This window comes from Pelophylax lessonae, assembly GCF_965119305.1.
Source record: "Pelophylax lessonae genome assembly, chromosome: 1".
In the NCBI taxonomy this organism is placed as follows: Eukaryota; Metazoa; Chordata; class Amphibia; order Anura; family Ranidae; genus Pelophylax; species Pelophylax lessonae.
Genome location: NC_138768.1, coordinates 151582620 through 151606747, shown reverse-complemented (window position 1 = coordinate 151606747; position 24128 = coordinate 151582620). Strand labels below are relative to the sequence as shown.

The following is a 24128-nucleotide window of genomic DNA, read 5'->3' as shown; positions in this document are numbered from 1 at the left end:
TCCTCTCCTCTGCCATACACCCAATATGAAGAGATAAGGGATGGAGAAGACATATTCCTCCTCTCCTCTGCCATACACCCAATATGAAGAGATAAGGGATGGAGAAGACATATTCCTCCTCTCCTCTGCCATACACCCAATATGAAGAGATAAGGGATGGAGAAGACATATTCCTCCTCTCCTCTGCCATACACCTAGTATGAAGGGATAAGGGATGGAGAAGCCATGTCTTGTTGGTCTAGCACTGCTCTCCCCTCCTTTGCCACACACAGCCCCTGAAGATATGATGTCGCTTTTCCCCACCCCACCTATAAATGGAATGAGAAGACACGTCCTCCTGGTGAAATTTATCTCTCTCCTCACAGAAGCACCAATCCCCAGCACAGTTCCTGACACACACCACGTGGTGGCGCTCGGCACCCTCTGACATCTCGGTGACGTATATTGTCCGCGCCAGCAGCGCCGTTGTGTGAGAGGAAAATGTATCATAACAGCACCCAGAAGAAACATTGGACCTTCCCCAGTGAGGAGGACATAGAGCGGCTCCGGACACAGACCAATAGTCGGTGTCGGGCCCGAATACGAGGGACGGGGCTGGTAAGGAGTGGGGTGTCTGCTCAGTCAGGCTGCCTTCTGTGTGGTATTAGACGGAGAGCCTCACACAGCATGCAGTATTACTTCTCTAGAGGTTTTCTGGGGGCATTTCTACTCTCCTTATAGGGACTGTCATGGAATAGCAGCTTGGAAGGTGCAGAGAAGCAATGGAATAGATGGCAGGCAGTATCCGGTGTAGCGAAGGACAGGATCCCACATTTCATGTAGTACAGCTCAGCAGTCCTTCGATGTGCTGGCTGCACCATCTCTTCTCTAATCCCATTTATTGTGTCCTCACTCCCTGTACTGTCTATGGAGGAGGGAGGGAGCAGTGTGTCACCCTAGGCTACTTCCCTGATTGCACTACAAACACCTCCCCCACTTCATTACATAGGGGAAGGAGGGGTTTTATAGCTCACAAATGTTACATGGGAAATCTGACAATGTAGGTCGTAAGGTTTCTGGCAGGATCACCAGCTATTTTTTTTTTGTGCTTGCAGAAAATGTGTTCAGCCTGAACAACAAAAAAAGGAAACCAATGCAGCCGCAGCAATATTTGAAATGTTTGTTCTTTGGTTTACAAACAAAAAGGAGCTGGGGGAGCACACCCTGGACATGCATTTCTAAGGCTGGTGCTGCTAGACCAAGAGACATACATATTTACAAAAAAGCACACACATGCAAAAAAAATGACTGTCAAATATAAAGGCAATCAATGAATGAATAAAAATGGGGATTTAGTCCCACCATATGGCCATATCGTGCTCAAGCCCACCACTATGTCAAAGTACCCCATTATCAGTGGGTTCTACACTATCCATAAAATGAAGGATGAATCCAGCCTCTCTAACCATTGGAGCTACTAACTCCTTGCTGGGAGAGATGTGCGAGTGCACTATGAGGGACTCCTCCTATATCTGCCAGTAATGTATTCGGTCTGACCAGACTCTGGGGTTGAGACACCTGTACTCTATCAGTGTCCATTGCCTGGCAGATATAGGAGGAGTCCCTCATAGTGCAGTCGCACATCTTTCCCAGCAAGGAGTTAGTATCTCCAATGGTTTGAGAAGCTGGATTCATCCTTCTTTTTATGGATAGTGTAGGACCCACTGATTATGGGGTACTTTGACATAGTGGTGGGCTTGAGCACGATATGGCTATATGGTGGGACCAAATCCCCATTTTTATTCATTCATTGATTGCCTTTATATTTGACAGTCATTTTTTTTGCATGTGTGCGCTTTTTTGTAAATATGTATTTTCTTTGGTTTAGACATGCTGCTTTAACCCCTCGTTTACCAAGGTACATTTATAAGCGTCCCGCTGTTGTTTTTTTTTTTTTTTTTTGCACACGTTTAAAAAAATAATTTTTGACCTGATGATTATGTAAAACCCTCAAGCGTTCTATATTTTCTTAAAGCAGACACCCTAGAGCAGTGATGGGGAACCTTGGCACCCCAGATGTTTTGTAACTATATTTCCAATGATGCTCAACTACACTGCAGAAGGCATGAGCATCATGGGAAATGTAGTTCCAAAACATCTGGGGTGCCAAGGTTCGGCCATCACTGCCCTAGAGAATAAAATATTGTGGATAACTTTTTTTTTTTATTATTATTTAAATCCAATTTTTTTACTCCAAAAGGATTTCATTAAAGTTAATTTGCTAAAAATCCCCCAAAAATCTATCTAAAGAGAGTTTTCTATTTCAGATACATTAATAACTGACTTTATTTATAAAGCATGAAATGGAGCTTCGTTATGTGGCATGAGGCTGTATATTCTGCAATATTTACATTTTTGGTAAACTCATACAATGAATCCAATGCGATAACATGCCCTGCATTTCACACTAACTACTAGCAAGAATTGGTCTCTTAAAGTTAAAGAGCACCTGTCATTTCAGATCTTTTATGGCAGCGCCTGTTCGTGGTCATCCACTGACCTGCTGCTGCCACTTCAAGCACCCATTTTGTGTCAATGCCACATCATCAGCTGCCCCATTAAAGTGCCTGGGACTGTGGGTTAGTCAACAGTGGGTCAGAGGAGGAACAGCCTTTGGACAGAGATGACAGTTGCTCTTTAAAAATTATGATTTAAATCAAGTTGATATAAAGTGATTGTAAAGGTTCATTTTCTTTTTTTTTTTTTTCAAAAAAACAAACATGCAAGGATTTTGCACAGAGCAGCCCTGCTCCTCCTCTTCTGGGGTGCCCCGGCGATGCTCCTGCCTCTTCTTCATCGGGTGCCCCCCACAAAGAGCCGCTTTCCATTGGGGCATCCATGCGGGCACGCTCACGAGTCCCACTGATGTGTCCATTGACACAGACCGCAGGACTTGGCCCTGCCCCTGATCCGTCACTGGATATGATTGACAGCAGCGTGAGCCAATGGCTGGAAAGATCGGGTTCGGGTAAGAATAAGGGGGGGGGGGTCTGGGGGACAGCTGCAGCACCAAAGGTTTTTCATCCTAATGCATACAATGCATTTAGGTGAAAAACCCTGAGACTTTACAACTCCTTTAAATCAAGCCCTTTTACTAGTGATTTACATCGACTTGAGTTCAATCAAATTCACCCTGAAAATAGTGCTAGTTCCAATTTTTTTACATCATATAGTATTGAAAAAACTGTTTGTGAAATGCAACATTTCAGCAAAAAATATACTAAAGTAAATTTTAGGGCTACAACTATTTTATTCTCTAGGGTGTGTGTGTGTGTGTGTGTGTGTGTGTGTGTGTGTGTGTGGTGTGTGTTATTTGTTATTTGGGTTATGTATTCTTCAGGCCTAAAATGTATTTTTAAGCATGTGTGCAAAAAAAAAAAAAAAACCCAGCTCTTGCAGCAAAAGTTTAAGTCTCTACAGGTCATCAATCAGATTTGAGTTAAAGCGGAGTTCCAGTCTGGGGGGGGGGGGGGGGTGGTAAAACTTAAGTCAGCAGCTACAAATACTGTAGCTGCTGACATTTAATATAAGGACACTTACCTGTCCAGGGAGCCTGTGATGTCAGCACCCAAAGCTGACCTAACCATCGGCTCCGGGTGCAGGCGCCGGCATCCTTACTAAGGGAAACGGGACGTGAAGCCTTTCTGAATGGTCCCGCTGTGTCCCCTTCTGGGACCTGTGTGTGTCTCCCAGAAGGCGGGGCTGCAAATGACGTAAGTTGCCGTGGCGCCTTTACACGGAAGTGGGAGCGGGTACCTGTTTGGGGAGGAAGCAGTAAAGCGGAGCTTCTGTTTTTGGGTGGAACTCTGCTTTAACTGTGAACAATGGGTCTAGAGTTACTGCTGTCATTCCAGGAAGTGGGAAGTGACGTCACCCATAGACTTACTATGGGGCTTCCGTTGTATAGTGCCTCTCCTGCAGCTGCCTCCACGCTGACAGATCAGCATGGGACTGGACTGGATTGGGTATAGAAAAGTTAAGTACAGTGATTTTTGCTTTACAGGGTTAGATAGAATAGTCTTAGAATGTGGCAAAGAGCAGTTTTAGCGTTCGTTTTTGACTGGACTTATCCTTTAAAAAAGAATCATGATGTCTCACTTTTCCTCCAGTGAAAATATTGGAGTTCAGATCACATTCCATTAGTTCCTGTCCCATCAAAACTGACTGTAGACAGTGATACCAGAACACGAAAGTCCCTTCCGGGTCATTAGCAGCAAGAGGAGTTCGGCGAATATATGTTCGCTGATCTTTCTCCCCTCTACCCAGTGGCACCTGTTCTACAAGTCTTGAGTCTGGTATGCAGAGCCCTGGAAACAGGGTGGAAGCTCACACGGGGAGGTGTTGGAACACCGGCAGTTATCAGGGTGTGTGGATTCAATATGACGACTCCACAGGCACCGGATCTCTTTCGTATGATAGTCAGCGCGTCAGTCTTACATACACTCCCAGCGACTGCAGGCTCTGTAATCATGTGTAAAACGTCCTGTCACCAACGACGTACTACATATATTCATGGCAGTAAAAGGCTATCCCCAGCTTTAACAACATCTTCTTACATGTTACACCCATATTTATAGTGTAACATGTATGTTGCTAAGCAATCCAGTGACAATAAAGTAGATCATGATTCAGCGTTGTTACGAGACACTCAGGTTTTTGCATCTCAGTATCGCTGATACCCAGCATCCTCTTTGCAGCCACTTCCGGTCTATATGCACTCAGTCCAGTGTCATCTGCATGTCAGTGCCGGATGGGTTTTCTGTATGGCAACAATGTTAGACTATGCTTACGTAATGAGCATGGCTGCTTGCAGCCTCAATCAGGGTGCAGGTGGCAGGATTTCCAAGCAGGAGAGCATTAGGTTAGGGAGACAGGGACAGACCATTGTCACATGAAATACAAAAAAACTATCAGCGCAAACCCAATATATGTGATAAAATAACTCAACCTCAATTCACTGTGCATAAATCAGGTGTGTGAAAGTATATAAGTGGTATCCGGCAGCATACACCAATCGTGTTTCACAAATCACAATAAACTATAAATCCTACCAAAATGTGATGCGCCAGAAATATAATAAAAAAGTGATGACTTTAAATACAATAAATCATATCCAGTTCATAAGGCACATAGCAATGTGTGTGCTTCCAATATAGTGATATGAAGAGTGTCCCCGTATCCAATTGAAGAAAATCCAGTGATGAAAACAAGTTGTAAATTAGTGAATCCCTCCACCAGGTGAATTAGCCTCTCACCTTCCTAAAGGACCCAAACGGGCCAGCAATCACATGTATCATGGATCAGACTTCCAGGAAAGAGCCACACTGTATTGCACCTCGAGGGATCCCGGGACATATAAAAAACAGATGAAGAAATCTAGTGCTCTCTGCTTACTAATAAGGGTGTGCTTTATTAGAGAAAGGCAGATCAACTCACATTTGTTGGGCACTCAGCCGTGCCTGCTGTATAAGCGATGTCAGCGATCTGTTACCAGAGAGAGACTCTGCGTCGGCCACGCACGCTCCGTCCCCCTATACGCGTTACGTCGAGCGTAATGCTCCTTTGACTTCCTCGGTAGGGGTCTACTATATTTTTTTTAGCAGAGACCCTACAGAATAAAATGGCGATTGTTGTAATATTTTATGTCACACTGTATTTGCACAGCAGTCTTTCAAACGCAATTAATAGACTTTAATGAATAAAAAAAAAACGTAACAGTAAAGTTATCCCAATTTTTTTTTGTTACACAGAGAATCGTGAGAGAATCGTGATCTTTATTCCAAGCTAAAAAATCGTGATTCTCATTTTGGCCAGAATCGTGCAGCTCTATTGTGAATAGACTTGGAGTTTATTCATTCTGTGACTAAATCAATTACAAGTTCTGTCTTCCACTGCAAGAGATAGACTTGTAGTTATCAATGGTACATGAGTTTTGTAAATTTTTGTTTATTAAAAATCTCACAAGCATAATACAAACATATTTACATACGGTATATACAAAATTAAATAAATATATAAACAAAAATAGCTTACTTCAGCATAGAAACAGAAAATTGTTACTATCATGACTAAACTCAACAAAGCCCTAACCTCCACCTAAACACACCCTCAGGCTAAGAAACTATTACACATTTATCCCATGCATGCAGCCTTTTTTCAAAAATTCAATATTATAAAAATATAGGGGACGTGAAAGGACAGATAGAAAAGCCGCACACCCAGAGACTGACAGACAGCAGCTACGGGGACCTGACATTCCTCCATGCCTTTGCCCAGGCTCCCGGCTGCCACCTGTCCTTCTCAAGAACCTGAATCTTCCCAACCTCACCCAGAATGTTGTGCACCACCATCTCGACAGGAATTACTTTTTTCCGAGTGGAAACCTGACACCGTGCATTCCATGTGAAGTAACGGACTATTAAGCTAACTAGAAAAAGTGTCTCGAAATCAAAATTCCGATGTGTCTCAAAACACCCATACGACCACTCCGCATAACTTAAGCGGGAAAGGAAAGGGATACCCAGAGCCCCACCCACCCCCTTACAGACTTCTATATTGAAGGGGCACTGAAGCAAGAAATGGTTCATAGTCTCCTCCACACCTCCACACTCCACTCATGAGTTTTGTAATCACCACCCGTGTTGTCCATTGTCCACAGCTTTCCTACTGAAAGCTCATTCAGAGGTATCGACGGAGAGCTGGAGGAAGGCTGATATTACACCCGTGATTCACTGATCATTGATGCAATGGTTTGTAGTAGTGATCGACCAATATCGTTTTTTTAGTGCCGATACCAATACCGATATTTTGGTCATCGAATATCTGTATCGGCCAATATTTTTGGACATTTATCTTTTTTTTTTCACAGGTACTGTTTTGGAGGCATCTGGGGGTCTAAAAGACCCCAAACCCCTCCTCTGCACTTAAAAGCATTCAAAACGCCAAGTTTGGCTGTTTTTGAATGCTCGCATTTTTTTTAATTTGCCGCCGAGTACCACTTCCGGGTTTTTTACATGGAGACCCGATCAGAGCCGAATGCGGCTTTGATCGGGTCTTCTCTTTGGCGGCTGTGCAGGTAGGATGCCCGGGTCTCCCGGTGGGACGGGAGACCCGGGCAAGCCGTGGAAGGCGGCAAGAGGGGGGGGGGGGGACGTCCCCGCCCGCTCCTTATAATGACAGCTGAGCAGCTTCTCAGTTGCATCGGTTGTCATTACAAGACAGCCGACCGTCGGCTATGGACGCCGGTACCGGGGTGATGCCTCTAGCTGCAGGCATCACTCCGGTACAGCACTTTTCCAGAAATATTGGCGATATCGGTAACTTCAGGGGCCGATTCTGATATATCGGGGAAAGTGCATATCGGCCCCCAATATATCGCCATTGCCAATAATCAGTCGATCCCTAGTTTGTAGGCTTCTGTAAAAAAAAATAATAAATGCACATTTTCTTTCCTGCAAAAATATGTGCATGTTTTTATTTTGTTCTTAAGATATACCTAAAGGCAAAACAGTTTTTTTTTTCTAGTTTTACATAGAGTGGAGAGAGTTTTTAGAAGTTTTTTTTTTTTTTGCTGTCTGCCCAGTTAGGGAGATCTACACTCACTATTTGTCTTGTTTACTGTTATCGACTGTGAAAGAAAGTCGTGACATCTATGTGAGGTTTTGCAAACGTGTACTGTATACATCAACCAAATGTAAATGTAAAATGTCTCTCACAGGCACACTTGGGTGAGATATTTAATGTGGAGCCTCAAGAAGAGGGGATCATCTGCAAATACTATGAGAAGAAGTTGGTGGATTTCTGCAATGCTTTCAAACCCACAATGCCTAAATCTGTCTTGGTAAGTAATAGTAATTGAACTTGTAGGTTTTATAATAGATATGCTTATAATTGTAGCCCTAGGCACAGGCAAACTTTATTATTCGGCTGTATGTTGTCAATTTATTTAATCACTTCAACTCTTCTGACATGGTATGCATATCCAGAGAGTGAAGGGTTAAACACAAATTTGTGCCTAATTTTTTTCAGCTGGCTCTCTTGATATAGGCTCCTTTCACACGGCCGCTCCGTGTGTCCGCAAATCATCCAATCCGTTTGCGGATGATTTGCGGACATAATGTAAGTGAATGGCACTGCGGGTGTCAGCGGAATACCACCCGCTGACACCCGATTTTCCTCCATTCAGTTCTGTTCCGTTTTTACAAATGGAACAGAACCCATTTTTTCTTCCGTGTAAAACACGGAAAGGAAGGAAAATCGGGTGTCAGCGGTGTCATCCGCTGACACCCGCAGTGCCATAGACATACATTATGTCCGCATATCATCCGCAAACGGATGGGATGATATGCGGGCACACGGAGCGGATGACAGAAATGTCATCCGCTCCGTGGTAAAAAAAAAAAAAAAGTCCCGCAGCGGACCTTTCACACGGAGCGGCCGTGTGAAAGGAGCCATAGAGTGAAAGTTATCACTTTCACAGTACTGGTGGTGGAGTTCCTGGACTCTCCCACTCTAAAGGGCCATACACACTATAAGATTTTCTGAAGACTTTTTCCTTCAGATTTACCTTTTCTATGTAGTGCAAGGGCCTGCCAGATTGCATACAAATTGAAAGTGTTTAGGTTTGACCTCATATTATATGGTTTTGGTAAGTCTAAAGGAAAAAGTCTTCAGAAAATCTTAGTGTGTATGGCCCATTAAGCTGGATACACACTATACAATTTTCTTTAGATTTTTTTCCTTTAGATTTACCAAGACCATATAATATGAGATCAAACCTAAACACTTTCAATTAGTATGCAATCAGGCAGGCCCTTGCACTACATAGTTGAAGGTAAATCTAAAGGAAATCTACCAACAAAAGTTGTATAGTGTGTATCCAGCTTTAACCCCCATACACACGTACCGATTGTCGGCTTGTTAGTATGATGCTTCCGACAGCCGACAGCGCATTTTCGGCCGAACAGAATCTGTCGTGCAGGCATTAAAATTTTTGTTGGCCCACACCAGAACGGCCGATTGTTCGCCAGTCAGTACAGAATTCGGCCGACAATCAGCAGATTTGCAAGACTGGGCATGCTCAGAGAAGAAAAAACACACGGAAAGTTAACCATCACATGACATCACTTCTGCAGTCGGCTGTTGTTGGCCGACAAAATTCGTGTGCAGTCTTTTGCACTTTTCAGTGGACAGGACAGCCCTGGACAAAAGACGGCCGATCGTTCGGCCGACGATCGCTACGTGTGTACGGGGCTTTACCCTCTTTGCTGGGAGCCCTGGACCGCAAACAGCTTCAGAAATGGGAAGCGGAAGGAGACAGAGGAACATCTTTTTCTTAATCTCCTCTGCATGGAGTGAAACAAGGAGCGTCAATAGTTTAGTCACTTCTGGTTTCAGAGCTGTGCGGCAGCTAACAGACCAAATCTGTGCTTGGTTATTTGCTTTGGAGAGCAGGGGCGGTAGACCCCCGATGTCCCCATAAAGAGTACCTGTCACCTGCCCAATGCTATCACAGCTTGTGAAAGCAAACAAGTTTGAAATATAATTAAATTAATTGCCACCCAAAAAAAAAAAATTAAATAACATACCCCATGTTGCCCTGCACGAATCCACAAATGCAGATGCACACACAGAGTGCGCACTTGTATGTAAAGCACAATTGCACCACATGTGAGATATTGCCCCAAATGTCAGCGTGAGAAAGATAATTCTTGCACAATAGCTCAGTTACCTCTAAACTGAAGAGTAAAGCTACACTGAACAAAGGGCGCGTTTCCCTTATGCACCATAAACCATAGGTATTTGAAATATAACTTTTAATTCATTCCTATAAAACATTGTCTGGACTGTATATATGTACAAAAAGGGAGGGTGGGTTTATTAGTTGGCCAATAGTGTACTAATGATTGAGGACACACAATGATGAATAATAAATCCGAAAGAGAAGATAGATAATGAGAAAAGTGAAAACAATTACTCTCTCCTATGGAGTCTCAATTTATGCCTGTCTAGACACCACTAGAAAGCTGTAAGGCTCTTTCTTTCTAGCTCTCAAATGTCAGACCGCCATTTATCTTTGTGAGCAGTGAACACACAGGTACTAGCTCCAGTGGATAGCTTTGCTATAAGAGAAGATATTTAGGATAGAAATGAGCCAGAGATGGAGCGCCTTACAGCTTTTAGATTGACTTGATGAGTAAGAGGAGCAAGCATAATCTGTGGTGTGCGGCTACATAAATCCTTATAGACCAGTGGGTCTCAACTCCAGTCCTCAGGAACCACTAACAGGCCAGACTTGAAGTATTACCTTGGGGAGATGCAGACTAGAGTACTGCAATCACTGAGCAGCAAATTATATCATCTGTGATATATTTCAGTTCGCTTGCAAACCTGGCCTGTTAGTGGGTCCGGAGGACCGGAGTTGGGAACCACTGTTAGACCATCTTGTCTAGACAGGCACAATTTGAGACTCCATAGGAGAGAGTAATATTTTCACTTTTCTCTTTATCTATCTTCTCTTTCAGCTTGATTATTCATCATTGTGTGTCCTCAATCATTAGTACACTATTGGCCAACCAATAAACCCACCCTCCCTTTTTGTACATATATACAGTCCAGACAACGTTTTATAGGAAAGAATAAAGTTAAATTTCAAATACCTATGGTTTATGGTGCGTAAGGGTCACGCACCCTTCATTCAGTGTAGCTTCAGTTTGTTGCCAGTCTGGTCGTTTTTGCTAAACTTCAGGTATTAGTCTATGTTAAACTGAAGAGTAGTAAAGGGTTTTAAATTCTCACCTAATGGAGATTTTTTTTTAATACCATAGTTTCATGATCTCATGGGTGCATGCAATTTTAATTCTTCACATGTTTGGTATCTATTTTCTTGGAGCAATCCCATATTTTATATGTTACCAAAAAATTGGGTATTGTATTGCGTTTGGGCTCATGTACACAGAGCAGTTGAAAACCTTTTCTAAACGCTGGAAACCGACGGTAAAAAAACGTCTGTTTTACAGCTTATACATACTGAGTTTATGCGATTGTAGCAGCAGTTATGAGCATTTGAGGTTAGAAGGGTTTTTAAAGATAACTTCATGATACCCTCTCAAATGCCCACAATGCATGGAAAAAAATGTAAACTATTAACTATTTCAGTAATTCAGTCATTCTGTGAGAAGAGAGAGCAGTGTGCTTGAAGATTGCTGTCTTATTTTTTGTGTTTTCACTATGGATCCCATCATGAGCATGTGTGAGGAAATGCTCCTGATCTTGCTGTTGCTTAGGCTCCTGAAGACTTAGAAAATTTTATGAGAGGTCCAGAGTTCATCTCTCCTGGACTAATCCATTGATGCGGGCAACAGCATGTGGTTAAATTGTGTTTTTTCTACATTTTTTTTATATGTTTTAAAAAATCAGAAATGTTTTCCCCCTTTAAAAACGCTTATAAACGCAAACGAGCATAAACGTGGGTTACTGCGTTTACAAGCATTTGGTGTTTGAAATGCCCATAAACGATAGTCCTTAACGTGGTTTTTCTGCTTTAAAAAAAAAAATGCCAGTAACCTCAACTGCCTCTAAACTAAAATAAATACATGAGTGAGTGAACATGTAGGCATAAGATAACATTATGGAAAGTTCAGGGGCTGCTGAAAAAATGCCCAACTGCTCCTAAATGTCTGTTTAGTAGTTGCAGTGTACAATGAGGTCTTTGTGTGCACTAAAATACATTTTATTATTATATAAATCCATTTAGATGTATTTTTACTATCTTTTTTTATTCTACAGGGCCTCTGCTTTTAGAAAATATATAGTTTTCTAGTTTTAGGTCATTTTATGGCCAAAAATTGCTCTAAAGCAGAACTGGGTATTATGCAAGAGCATAATTATACAAAAGCAAAAAACCTTTGCAATACATACACATTTTTTTGTTTTTTATGCCTTAACCCTTCGCTGCCAGACCCTTTTTTTTTTTTATTTATTTTTTTCTTTACACACATGCTAAAATGCACATTTCTGGCCCAAAGAATACATATAACCCCCAAAACATTATCCAGAGAATTCACATAGGGTGTCGTAGATACCCTTTAGAATTCCATTGGGGAGTAGCTCTGAAAGTGATGGTGCTTGCACTCGATTCATGTACTTGTCACAGACGGGTACATGATTCTGTTGGTACTCGCACTCCACGCTGGACACTTTCCTCTGAGCATTCACTCACTTCCCAGCCGCTATGCTCTTTATTATGCCTCACACTGACCTACTCGTGGCTGAGTAGTTTTATACTGGGATGGGCAGAGTCTAAAGGGAATTAGGAGACTAGTTCCCCATCAGGTCTGCTTTACTTTTGATTGACAGCACATGGCAGTGGGCAGATCCATAGCCTCTTTTCAGTCCAATAGCAGCTTTTAAATCTGCCCAATGCTGTGTGCTGTAAGTGTAAAGTTAAGTGGACATCAAGGGGAACTAGTTTCTCACTTCCTTGTAAAGCTCCGCCCACCCAGGTACAAGTAGTTTTACTACAATGGGCAATTTTGGATAATAACATCACCATTATCCCTGGACCCTTTGTATACCTTCAGTTTTCCTCCGGGAATTTCTTGGCCGACCCCTTAATTGGGCCAAGGATACAGCACTGTGCAGGAAGCTGGCATATACATGGCAGCTTCCAAGCACAGAGATGCTCCACTCTGAGTACTAGGCTACCTCCTGCAAAAACTGGCCTGAATTAAGTGAAGGTAGTTCTAATGGAAACTACTGCCAAAAAAGTGCTGTTAAAGCTATGGTTCACGTGTTCATAAAAAATGAAAAGGTGAACTAAGCCTAGATATCTTGGCCACCCCTCAGGACCCTGCTGCACAAAGTGGCCATATTGCCCCGTGCTGTCGATGTAGTGCCCTAAACATCACAATACACAGCCCAAGATTAAGTACCATCCTAACGCTTGCAATGGCAAGCACTCTTTGGTCAACTCGATCACATGACCAAGCTGACCAGTGAGAAGCCCTTCTTTCTTCTGGGTCACATTAATGGAAGTAGAAGCTTTAGATGCACTTCTCATTGGTCAGAATGGTCATAAGCATGCAACAAATGACCTACCTGTTAAAAGCAGAATGTTCTGCATCTATGTCACAATTCCTTGGAAAAAAAAAATCAGCTTTAATACAGCCATCTTTGCCCAGGGCTCAAAAATGCCACACCTCTTCTACTCCCCTTTCTCGACCTAAGTCAGATCCCTTAATACCCTAGATCTTTGGCAGACGCAGAAGGCAATGATGAGGACATTGAGGCAGTATTGGAGGAAGCTGTGGAAGATTATTCTTCCCCGGGTTATCACTATATTGATTGGGAGCTTTACACAGCATACGTGTTAGCGTGGTAAAGGTCACTGCTGCTCCCCTCCCCCCCCCCCCCCCCCCAAAAGTCTTTGGGTACAAAGAGACTTGTAAAGTCTCTTTAAAGACATTCCGTGTTCATGAAAAGATAGAACATACAACCTATGACGATTGGATCACTCCAGAAAGAATTTTCATTCCTTGCAAATTTGTTACTGAGCTCTATCCAGCAGAAAAGAGTTCACAAGTAAGTGGTTGATCCTGCCATCTGTCTTCTACATCTCACTGAATATGTTCCTTCTTTAAAGATTCTGCAGATAGAAAGTTTGAAACGCTCTTAGAGTGGTTGCTAAGCCACTTCTATGACCTTTCCCCTCTAATCCCCTCTGTAATAGAACAATAAGTATCCCTGTGTCTGTCTTATAGAAAAAATATGTAGATCTGTACCTAAATCAGAGCAGCTCCCTCCGCTCAGCTGACCCCTTGGCTCTTTTCTCTGCCTGGTTTTAGAGTTGCACAAGAGGTCTGGTGCTAGAATTATTGCTCTCGCTCTGACGTTGGCGAAAATACCTCACACGTGTGGTGTGCTGATCATTTATATGTGCTTGCGGGAGTAATGTATGCGTTCGCATTTGCGTATAAGCACGGTGGAACAGGGGCAATTTAATTGTTGTTTTTTATTTTTTTTTATTTATTTTTTATCCTTTTTTTTATCTACTACATTTATTGCTATCACAAGGGGTGAACAACATCCCTTGTGACAGCATGGGCCGTGACAGGTTCTGTTTATGGAGAGATTTAGGGTCTAAAAAATGTGCACTTACTGTTCTTTTCTATTTTTTTTTTTTTTTTTCTATTTTCTGAAGCCTGGAAAGCATTGCACCAGCGATCAGCAGATCACAGGTGCAATGCAGAATGTCAGTGTAAGCTGTCTGCCCGTACCTCGCACGTCACGACAGGAATACTTCATGAACTACCACAGCACTTATTAGCACAATGGTAGTTCATTGAGAACTAAAAGCCGACAGCTTGTAGTTTTCGATGAACAGGCTATCTGTAGTTGTACTTCATTCATTCACATAACTCTGTGAATGGATGATGCGACTGTGTGGACGGAGCTATTTTTAAGAAAATGACAGCTTGTACTGGAAACCTTTTCCCGTACTGCTGTCGCAGTGAGAGCTCTGATCGCCATGCCGCTGCATAAACGGGAACATGTTACATGTTCCACACTAAAGACTGGCAGAACATGTAATATGTTCCCATAGCTGAACTTATCTTTAAAACAGACAAAAAGTTTGTAGATTTGTTGTTCAAGATTACATACACTTTTTAAAATGAAAAAAAAAACCTTCAAATTATTATTATAGGATTACATAAAGGGTGTCGCACAACTTTAAATTTTAGTCTTAATTTTTGTGCATAATTCACTCCGCTATAACATTGTCGTGACAACGGTTATTTGCAGCACTGACAGCCAATGTGAGGTGAAATTAACAGACAGGTGCCTGAAAAGAACGATTGTTAGGTCCAATAACCCTGGCCTTATAGAATAATGAATCGGGCCTCTTGTGTTTTAAACAAGTTACAAGTTGTATAGATATTTAAGTACACAAAGATTTAGCATCTTCTTTGTTTTCCTGTTTATTATTGGCTGTTTATTTTCTTTCAGGGCACAGCTTGTATGTATTTCAAACGATTTTACCTGAATAATTCAGTTATGGAACATCATCCACGAATAATAATGTAAGCCTTTGAATCTGGTGTCTAGGTAATCCATGTAACTACTACTTGTTGCATATCTGTTTCCCCAAGCAGACTGTTTTTCCTTACCTCTGTACTCACAACTGAAATCAAAGTTGGATCATATGAAAACCAATGTTTTCGTTTTTAAGCCTTTGGGGGGCCTCTGAAGATGATCCTGCATTTCATACACTGTACGAGTGTCAGATTATTAAGTTGATTTCCACTTTAATTGTTCCTTAAATCTTAACTATCTTGTCCCCTTTTAAAATGTTAAAGTTAAGCAATACTTAATCACAAACCACAGTTCCATGTCATCCAGTCCCATGACAAAATGCTTGGGCATTAATCCTTTGATTTCAACTAGAATGGCTTTGGGGATTGGAACTAATGCAGAGGTAGTGGCTAGTCAGCAGCTGGCATGAACAATAATGCTGCTCATTAGCTGAGATCACATGACCAATGTCTGTGCACTTGGTCATATGACTTAGTGCCATGAAAGCCGGGGATAGCAATTTATGAAAGGCTGGCAATAGATAGCTTTTAAGCATTTGTTATTGCATGGAGACCTTTAAATATGCTGCTGAAAGTGATTAAAAGAACTGAGGGTTTAATATACTTTAACTTCTGTTCTGCATGTTTGGAAACAAATATTCCTGCAGCTGGTGCTTTAAACCCCACTGCCTCACTAATTGTCCACAGCTGTGATGAGCGGTCTCATCGACCGCTATGCGTTGCACAAGGTGTGAAGGCGGTGGATCTTTGCACAATAGAGTGCACCCTGTTTTGGATTAATGGTGACCAGCATCAGTAACCAATGCAGCACATTAAAAGTTGAAAGTAAATGCTTGTTGTCACTATGACACACCAGTGTTATTTTAGTTTGTGAAGCACTTTACAATGCAAGGGCAGACAGTACAGTTACAATTTAATACAGAAGGAATCGGAGGGCCCTGCTCGTCAGAGCTTACACCATTCCTTTCTTATTCTTGCCCTCCCTCTTAAAACAGTATAGCAACTTTTAGGTTTTTACTGTGTTGGTTTGTTATTACTCTTATTGTTTTTTTCTTTTTTTTTTATCTTTAAGGCTAACGTGTGCATTCTTAGCTTGTAAAGTAGATGAATTTAATGTGTCCAGTGTCCAGTTTGTTGGTAACCTCCCAGAAAACCCTGCAGCCCAGGAGAAGATTCTAGAACAGATTCTGGAATATGAACTGCTGCTCATCCAACAGCTGAACTTCCACCTAATAGTGCACAACCCTTACCGACCTTTTGAAGGGTATTTAATTGATTTAAAGGTATTATGGAGAGCAATATTCCTCTGTCTTAAACTGGTATGTTGTAAGTTTTATAAATATGAACCAGAGTGAAAGAAAAATAGATCTTGAGATCGGTAGCAGAGGGGGTTGTTCTTCAGTTTCAGCTGCTTTGTGTTAATGACATTAACAGCTGCATTAGATGGGCAACAATGAGACGACCTCCAAAACAGGAATGGTTTTACAGGTGGAGGCCACTGACATATTTTTTTTTTTTTACTCTTCTTTTCTGACTGTTTTTTTTTTTTACTAGTTTTGCATTTGGCTGGGGTCAGTGTCACTACTGGTAGTGTGAGGCGAAACCTGGACTCTATAGAGGTTGTACAGGTAGTCCAACTCCCCAGGATGGCACATCCATACGTGCCATTGCCAGAAGGTTTCTTGTGTCTCCCAGCACAGTCTCAAGAACATAGAGGAGTTTCCGGGATACAGGCAGTTACTCTAGGAGAGCTGGACAGGGACGTAGAAGGTTCTTAACCCATTAGCAGGACCAGTATCTGCTACTTTGTCCGAGGAGGAACAGGATGAGCAATGCCAGAGTCCTACAAAATGACCTCAGGCAGGCCACTGGTGTGAATGTCTCTGACTAAACAATCAGAAACCAACTTCACGAGGATGACCCGAGGGCCTGATGTCCTCTGATGCCTGTGCTCACTGCCTGGCACCGTGGAGCGCGATTGGCATTTGCCATTGAACACCAGAATGGTCCGGTCTGCCAGAGCACATGTAACATACGTGAAAGGGTCTGGAGAAGCCATCGAGAACATTATGCTGCATGTAATATCGTTCAGCATGACCGGTTTGGTGGTGGGTCAGTGATGGTCTGGGGAGGCATATCCATGGAGGGACGCACAGACCTCTACAGGCTAGCCAATGGCACCCTGGCTGCCTTTAGGTATCAGGATTAATTCCTTTGACCCATTGTCAGACCCTAAGCTGGTGCAGTGGGTCCTGGGTTCCTCCTGGGTGCACAACAATACCTGGCCTCATGTGGCAAGAATATGCAGCCATTTTCTGGAGGATGAAGATTTGATATCAATCTCCCCACGCTCGTCTGACCTAAATCCAATAGAACACTTATGGGACATTATTCTGTTTCGGTCCATCCGACGCTGCCAGGTTGCACCTCAGTCTGTTCAGGAGCTCAGTGATGCCCTAGCCCAGATCTGGGACGAAATACCCCAAGACACTATATGTCCTCATTAGGCACATGCCCCAACAATGTCAGGCATGCATACAAGCATGTGGGGGCCATTCAAACTACTATTTTGAGTTGCTGCAATGAAATTTCTGGAAAATGGACCAGCCTGCTGCATCATTTTTTCACTTTGATTTTCAGGGATGTCTTTTAATCCAGTCCTCTGTTGGTTGATAGTTTTCATTTCCATCAAACGATGCGGCATCCTTTCATTCCTAACACATTACCCAGTCCATATCCGTATAGATATCCAGCATTATATTTTTCCCCATTTAGATCTGATGTGTTTTCAAAGTGTTCCTTACATTTTTTTGAGCAGTGTATATACACACAATATATTACCAAAAGTATTGGGACACCTGGCTTCACACACACATGAACTTTAATGGCGTCTTAGTCCGTAGGGTTCAATATTGAGTTCCCCTATGTTCGCATGCGTCTGTCCTGCAGGCGCGCAAACAGCAATCATCCCACACACGTGGAGTATCATCGCGAACGTCAGATCATTGGCAGTAATTCTAGCATCAGACCTCCTGTTTAAATCTACAGTTGTAACCTGTAAAGGCTTTTACAGTGTGACATGTTTGGTATCTATGTACTCTGCATAACATTATCTTTTTATATATTTTACCAAAAGATTGGGTTATGTATTATTATTATAACATTATTTTTATTATTTTGCATTAAAACCCCAAACAAAAAAAAACACCCACCATTGCATGCTCTAGGGCCACTGCTTTCAGAAAAATGTTTGAGGGATCGAATAATTTTTTTTAGCAAAAAAATACTGACTTGACTGTTACATGTATTTTGTATAAAACAAAAAAAAAAAAAGTGCCAGAAAAGGCCTGGTGGTCAAGTGGTTCATTTTTCTAATGTCCTGTGATATACACATACCGGCCACTTTATTTGGTACACATGTTCAATTGCTTGGTAACACAAATTGCTAATCAGCCAATCACATGGCAGCATTTGCATTTAGGCATCTAGACCTGGTGAAGAGGACTTGCTGAAGTTCAAACTGAGCATCAGAATGGAGAAGGGCATGGGCTGGTCTGAGTATCTTAAACTACTGATCTATTGGGATTTTCACACACCACAATCTCTAGGGTTTACAGAGAATGGTCTGAAAAAGAGAAAATATCCAGTGAGCAGCTGTTTTGAGGAGGAAAAGGCCTTGATGATGTCACAGGAGAATGGACACACTGGTTGGGCACACTGATGTAAGAAAGGCAACAGTAACTCAAACAGTCATTACAACCAAGGAATTCAGAATACCTTCTCTGAACGAACAACACATTGATTCTTGAAGTGGATGGGCTACAGCAGCAGAAGACCACACTGGGTGCCACTCCTGTCATCTAAGAACAGGAATCTGAGGCTACAATTCACACAGGCTCAAGATTGGAAAAACGTTGCCTGGTTTGATGAGTCTCGATTTCAGCTGCGACATTCAGATGGTAGGGTCAGAATTTGGCGTGAACATCATGAAAGCATAAATCCATCCTGCCTTATATCAACGGTTCAGGCTAGTGGTGGGGGAACCCCTTTTCTTGGCACACTTTGGGCCCCTTAGTACCAATTGAGCATCGTTTAACCGCTTCCGGAGTGCCCACAGTATATACATGTCAATATTTTGATGTTAAATACCGGGGGTATGGCAGCAGCTTGCTGCCATAGCCCTGGTATCATTTTAAATTGTGCGCGATTTGGCATCTAATAAAAGTGGTTCCGGCGGCGGATTCGCCATGGGATTACTTTTATAGGCGGCGAGAGGTGAATGGTGTTGCCATTCCACGAGCATGCGCAATTTTAAAACATGGCATGTTGGGTATCTTTTTACTCGGCGTAACATCAGCTTTCACATTTATATGAAAAAATTGGGCTAACTTTACTGTTCTTTTTTTTTTTTTTTGGTGTTTTTATTCAAAAAAGTGGTTTTTTTCCAAAAAATGTGCTTTTGTAAAAGCCGCTGCGCAAATACAGTGTGACATAAAATATTGCAACTAACAAGGTGTACCTAATAAAGTGTCTGGTGAGGGTATATTGTTGGCATAGACATATGCTTAGTTACATGTATACAAATAGGAACTGGATGTAGGGATGTGTTTTCAAAGGGGTCATGTGATTCTTTTTGTTGAAACAATATTACTTGAAAGCAGGATTTGATAACCGTACAGTGTGAAATGCGTTAAGGCTACGTTCACATTCTGTCCGCGATCCGTATGTGCGTTGCCCGTGATTTGCAATGGCACCCCAAACGCTGTGCGATGTTGACGCTATTTCCGCCTGCCGAATCGGGGTAACATTGCGCAAACAAAATCGCGGGACGCATGGCGCCCAAAAAAGGTACAAGAGCTTCTTTGGGGCGTCATGCGTCCCGCGATTTTGTTTGCGCGATGTTACCGCGATTCGGCAGGCGGAAATAGCGTCAACATCGCACAGCATTTGGGGTGCCATTGCAAATCGCGGGCAACGCACATGCGTCACGCGATTTGCATTGATTTCCAGATCGCGGGCAGAATCGCGGTGATTCTGCCTGCGATCCGCTACGCCCACATGTGAACGTAGCCTTATGGAAAGACTTAAGATTTGTAGTGAAATAAACCCAACCAATAAATCAAAATGTAATAGTTGGCAGCTATGACCTAAAGAATATGAAGGCATTCTAGTCCATTACAAGTGTTGAATGTATAATAGAAATAAGATGTACTTTTTCCTTTTAGACGCGATATCCTTTGCTAGGTAATCCCGAGAAGTTGCGGAAAATGGCCGATGACTTCTTGAATCGAGTTGCTCTGACTGATGCTTGCTTGCTGTTTACACCATCCATTATTGCTCTTACTGCTGTCTTATCTAGTGCTTGCAGAGAAGGTCTTAATATGGAGAGGTATGTTGTCACAAATAGACACAGTGTAATGACATTTAGAAATGCAGCATGGCTTGGGATATTAAAAATAAATCTTTGCCAAGGAAGACTAGTCATGTTCTTTCTGTAAAATCTGGTTGCTGGCTGTCTAGTTGGACCTCAGGCTTCGACATGATTTAAAGTTTAAAATAAACACAACTTTTTTATAGCTTTGCACAGAGTGGAGAGGGATAAGAACACCTATTGGATTTATTTTAGTGTCAGTGGCTCCATTTGATTCACCCTCTCCATTTGTCCTGTTTACTAATTTCATCAAATGTAAAAGTAAAAAAAAATCCCAAATTTTGGGTTCTCTCCACAAATTATTAGAGAAGAAAACTTCCAATGGGGACCTGGGAGTCCCAAGGGGTTCACTTAATTTGCAGAGATTTCCTCTCTCCCTTTTTTTGGTATGGGATGGGTTCTGAAGGGAAATCTCCTCAAAGGGACACAGCTGGCAGAAAAAAAAAAACTGGCAAGTTATAATCCTCCTTTACCCAGAATAAAAAAAAAAAAAAGTTTTAGTTCTACTTTTAAGTCTTTGACCTAAACTAAAACAGGTATACAGCTGAAGAATCCAAAATACCTGAGCTGCCTTAAGTATGGAAGTCATGGGGTAACCTTGATAGCAGGCCTATGTAATTCTCATCACAGGTCTCCTCTAAAACAGATGTTGAGATGGCATGCCACCAAAAATCAAATGGTCTGTGCCCTCCAATGCTATTTATTTCTACTTACATAAAATGAGAGGCTCCTGTTGCATTAACCACTTCAGCTCTGGAAGATTTAACCCCCTTCATGACCAGGCCATTTTTTGCTATTCAGCACTGTGCTACTTTAACAGGTGATTGCACAGTCATGCAGTGCTGTACCCAAAAAAAATTATATATCATTTTTTTTTTTCACACAAATAGAGCTTTCATTTGGTAGCATTTAATCACCACTGTGTTTTTTTATTTTTGAAATATAAATGAAAAAAGACCGAACATGTTGAAGAAAAAAACGTTTTTATTTTCTGCTATAAAACCTATCCAATAAATATTTTAAAAAAATCTAATTTCTTCATAAATTTTGGCCAAAATGTATACTGCTACATGTGTTTGGTAAAAAAAAAAAAAAAAAATAAAGAAAAATCCCAATAAGTGTTTATTGATTGGTTTGTGTGAAAGTCATAGCGCCTAAAAACTGATATATATATACTGGAATTGATTTTATTTCTTTAAATAATATAATTATTATGATTATAATGATATAATCTGACACTGGTAGGAATTTACTAACTGCCACTGACATAATCGTGACATTAAAGCACATATAAAAATCATCTAAAAAGCAAAGAAATCCATGTGTGTTTGGTTAGTCACAAACTTGTGAGTACATGTAGCTAAAGGTTATTTATTTGCTTGATTACTGCTAAATATCTGGTGATCCTGCTGGTTCCCTGTGGTTCCTTTTTTAAACTGACCACACAGGCATGGAAGCAGATCCATCCCAGTGTGGTCAGTTTGCGTTCCTGAGATCCCTGGGAAGACATACAGAACACTGTACAGATGTCCAGCGTGCTTGTGTCACCTGTAGTCGGGTTCCACACCCCCGCCCAGCCCCACTCTGTGCTGTGCATTGTTCTGCATCTCCCTTTACTCAGAGCTGCCACATCCCCCTTCAACCTGACAGCTTGGATTCACAAAGTCGGTATGCATTACCGTTCCTGATATACCAGTCAAGATGCTGGGCAGCCTGCAGCTCTCTAATCTTCTACTAGCCAGCCATTAAAGTGCTGGCAGCCCCTCTCAACCTTACAGTGCAACAACCTGTTGATTCACTGCCCTAAGTTTAGTGTAAACAGAAGGGGAATACACTTCTCTGTATGTGACGACCCCTGCTTACACACTCCTCTCTTTGGGCAGTCAGGATGCAGCCAAACAAATAAAAGTATTTTTCTTTCCTCTTAAGTTTGTCTAATTCACAGTGAGAAGCTGTGAATATTCTCCAGCCTGCACAGCACAAAATACATCAGGGAACATTCACACATAGGAAGGATTTTCCCTCTGCAGGTGGCTGACAGCTAACATGCCAGACTCCCAGTGACCCACAGTTTTAGTATCCCGCTCAGGCTCAATCACTGCAGGGAGTAGTATGGGTGATACCGTGTCCGCTGCAAGAGTGTCAGCAAGGGATGGAGCTCGTCCCAGCTCCTGTAGTCACTGGAAGAAAGAGAGGAAAGATCCCTGGTTCTGCACATCCACTGAGTCCTATGGTGGTATGAGAGAGGAAACTTCAGTCTGGGCTCCCACCAGGCCAGCCTCAGGCATGGAGTCAGTGTGAGGTGAAGAGCGGTTGCCGGGACCTGAATACAGCAGTCAGCAGTATGAGATTGCAAGTAGAGAAGGCTACAGACTGCCCAGACAGTCAGCTAGAGTCAGTGCAGCATAGTAACTAATGTGTCGGGGACGGCAATGCACACACACCAGGACTGTATGTCCCTCCTCTGTGTGTTGTCAGACGCTGCCTGCCCATACTAATCAGACGCTCCCACTGCTAGGAGGAGGGAGCCAAGAAAGACTGAGCAGTCACGTGATTGCAGAATCAGACATCACAAAAAAGTACTAAACATTTTATTTTTTGCCAAACTAAATTTGAATATGGTAATATGTAATATTTCCTGTATTAAACTGCTTTTATTACAGTGTGTTTACATATTCTTTAATACAGTGATCAGTGATACTACTATACTAATGACACTGCCTGGGAAGGGGTTAACCTCTAGGGCAAGCAAGGGGTTAAATATGTGCCTAACAATGTGTAAAGTGTGCTGCTTTTTAATAACTGATCTGTTTCACATGGGTGAGAAACTGACTGCTCGTTCCCTTTCTACATAGCTCTGTGTTTACCAGCACAAGCGCTCTGGGCTGTAATTGCATACAGCCGATCAGCAGGACCCGGCCGTGAATCATTGGCCAGGACTAGCTGACAGGCTCCCCCTGTGTACAATCACACTGGGAGCCAAGTGGGGTGCCTAAACCCAGAAGTAGGCAGCGACATTTGGGTACGTCGCTTTCCCTACAGCGGCTGCTCGCCTACAGTACATTGTGTAAGGGTGGGCGGGCGGCAAGAAGTGAAGGTTGGCGGAAGTTTTATGGTTTCAACATGCTTGGCTATGCTTTGATGATTAAGAGAAGCTGCCACAAGCAAACTAACTTATTAGGAGACGTTGTTCAGAATACTACTTTAGTAAAAGTAATATTTTGTATTTCAGTTATTTATTGGAGTGTCTTTCTCTAAAAGACAGCCGGGAAACAATGGCTCATCTACAGGATGGAATGAAACGTATGTCTTTGGGATATGTGGTAAAAATACGTTGGAACTTGTTTTTATAGTTCATTCAAACTTTTCAAGCAATGTTGTGTTCATTGTAGTAGAATCATTATGATATGCTGTACGTTGAACAATAAAATTCTGTATACTCAGGGATTTGGTGGTTGTTTGGCACCCATTTCAACTCAATTTTGCTTAGTTCTTCTAACATTTTACATTTATTTTGCTGTACTGTAGTTCTCCAGCTACAAGACTATTGTGTATATAGTTCAATG

General features: G+C 42.1%; 1 protein-coding gene across 1 annotated transcript in view; it reads left to right on the top strand.

Annotated features, from left to right (window-relative positions):
• The first annotated feature begins 444 nt into the window (after positions 1–444).
• CCNH (cyclin H) overlaps positions 445–24128 on the top strand; it is a 42757-nt gene continuing 19073 nt past the window's right edge. The window contains exons 1-6 of the mRNA XM_082243899.1: positions 445–597; positions 7757–7879; positions 15046–15119; positions 16204–16414; positions 20357–20520; positions 23795–23865. Coding sequence (XP_082100025.1) covers positions 481–597; positions 7757–7879; positions 15046–15119; positions 16204–16414; positions 20357–20520; positions 23795–23865 — 760 coding nt within the window. The 5' untranslated portion in view covers positions 445–480. The remainder of the gene's footprint in view (positions 598–7756; positions 7880–15045; positions 15120–16203; positions 16415–20356; positions 20521–23794; positions 23866–24128) is intronic.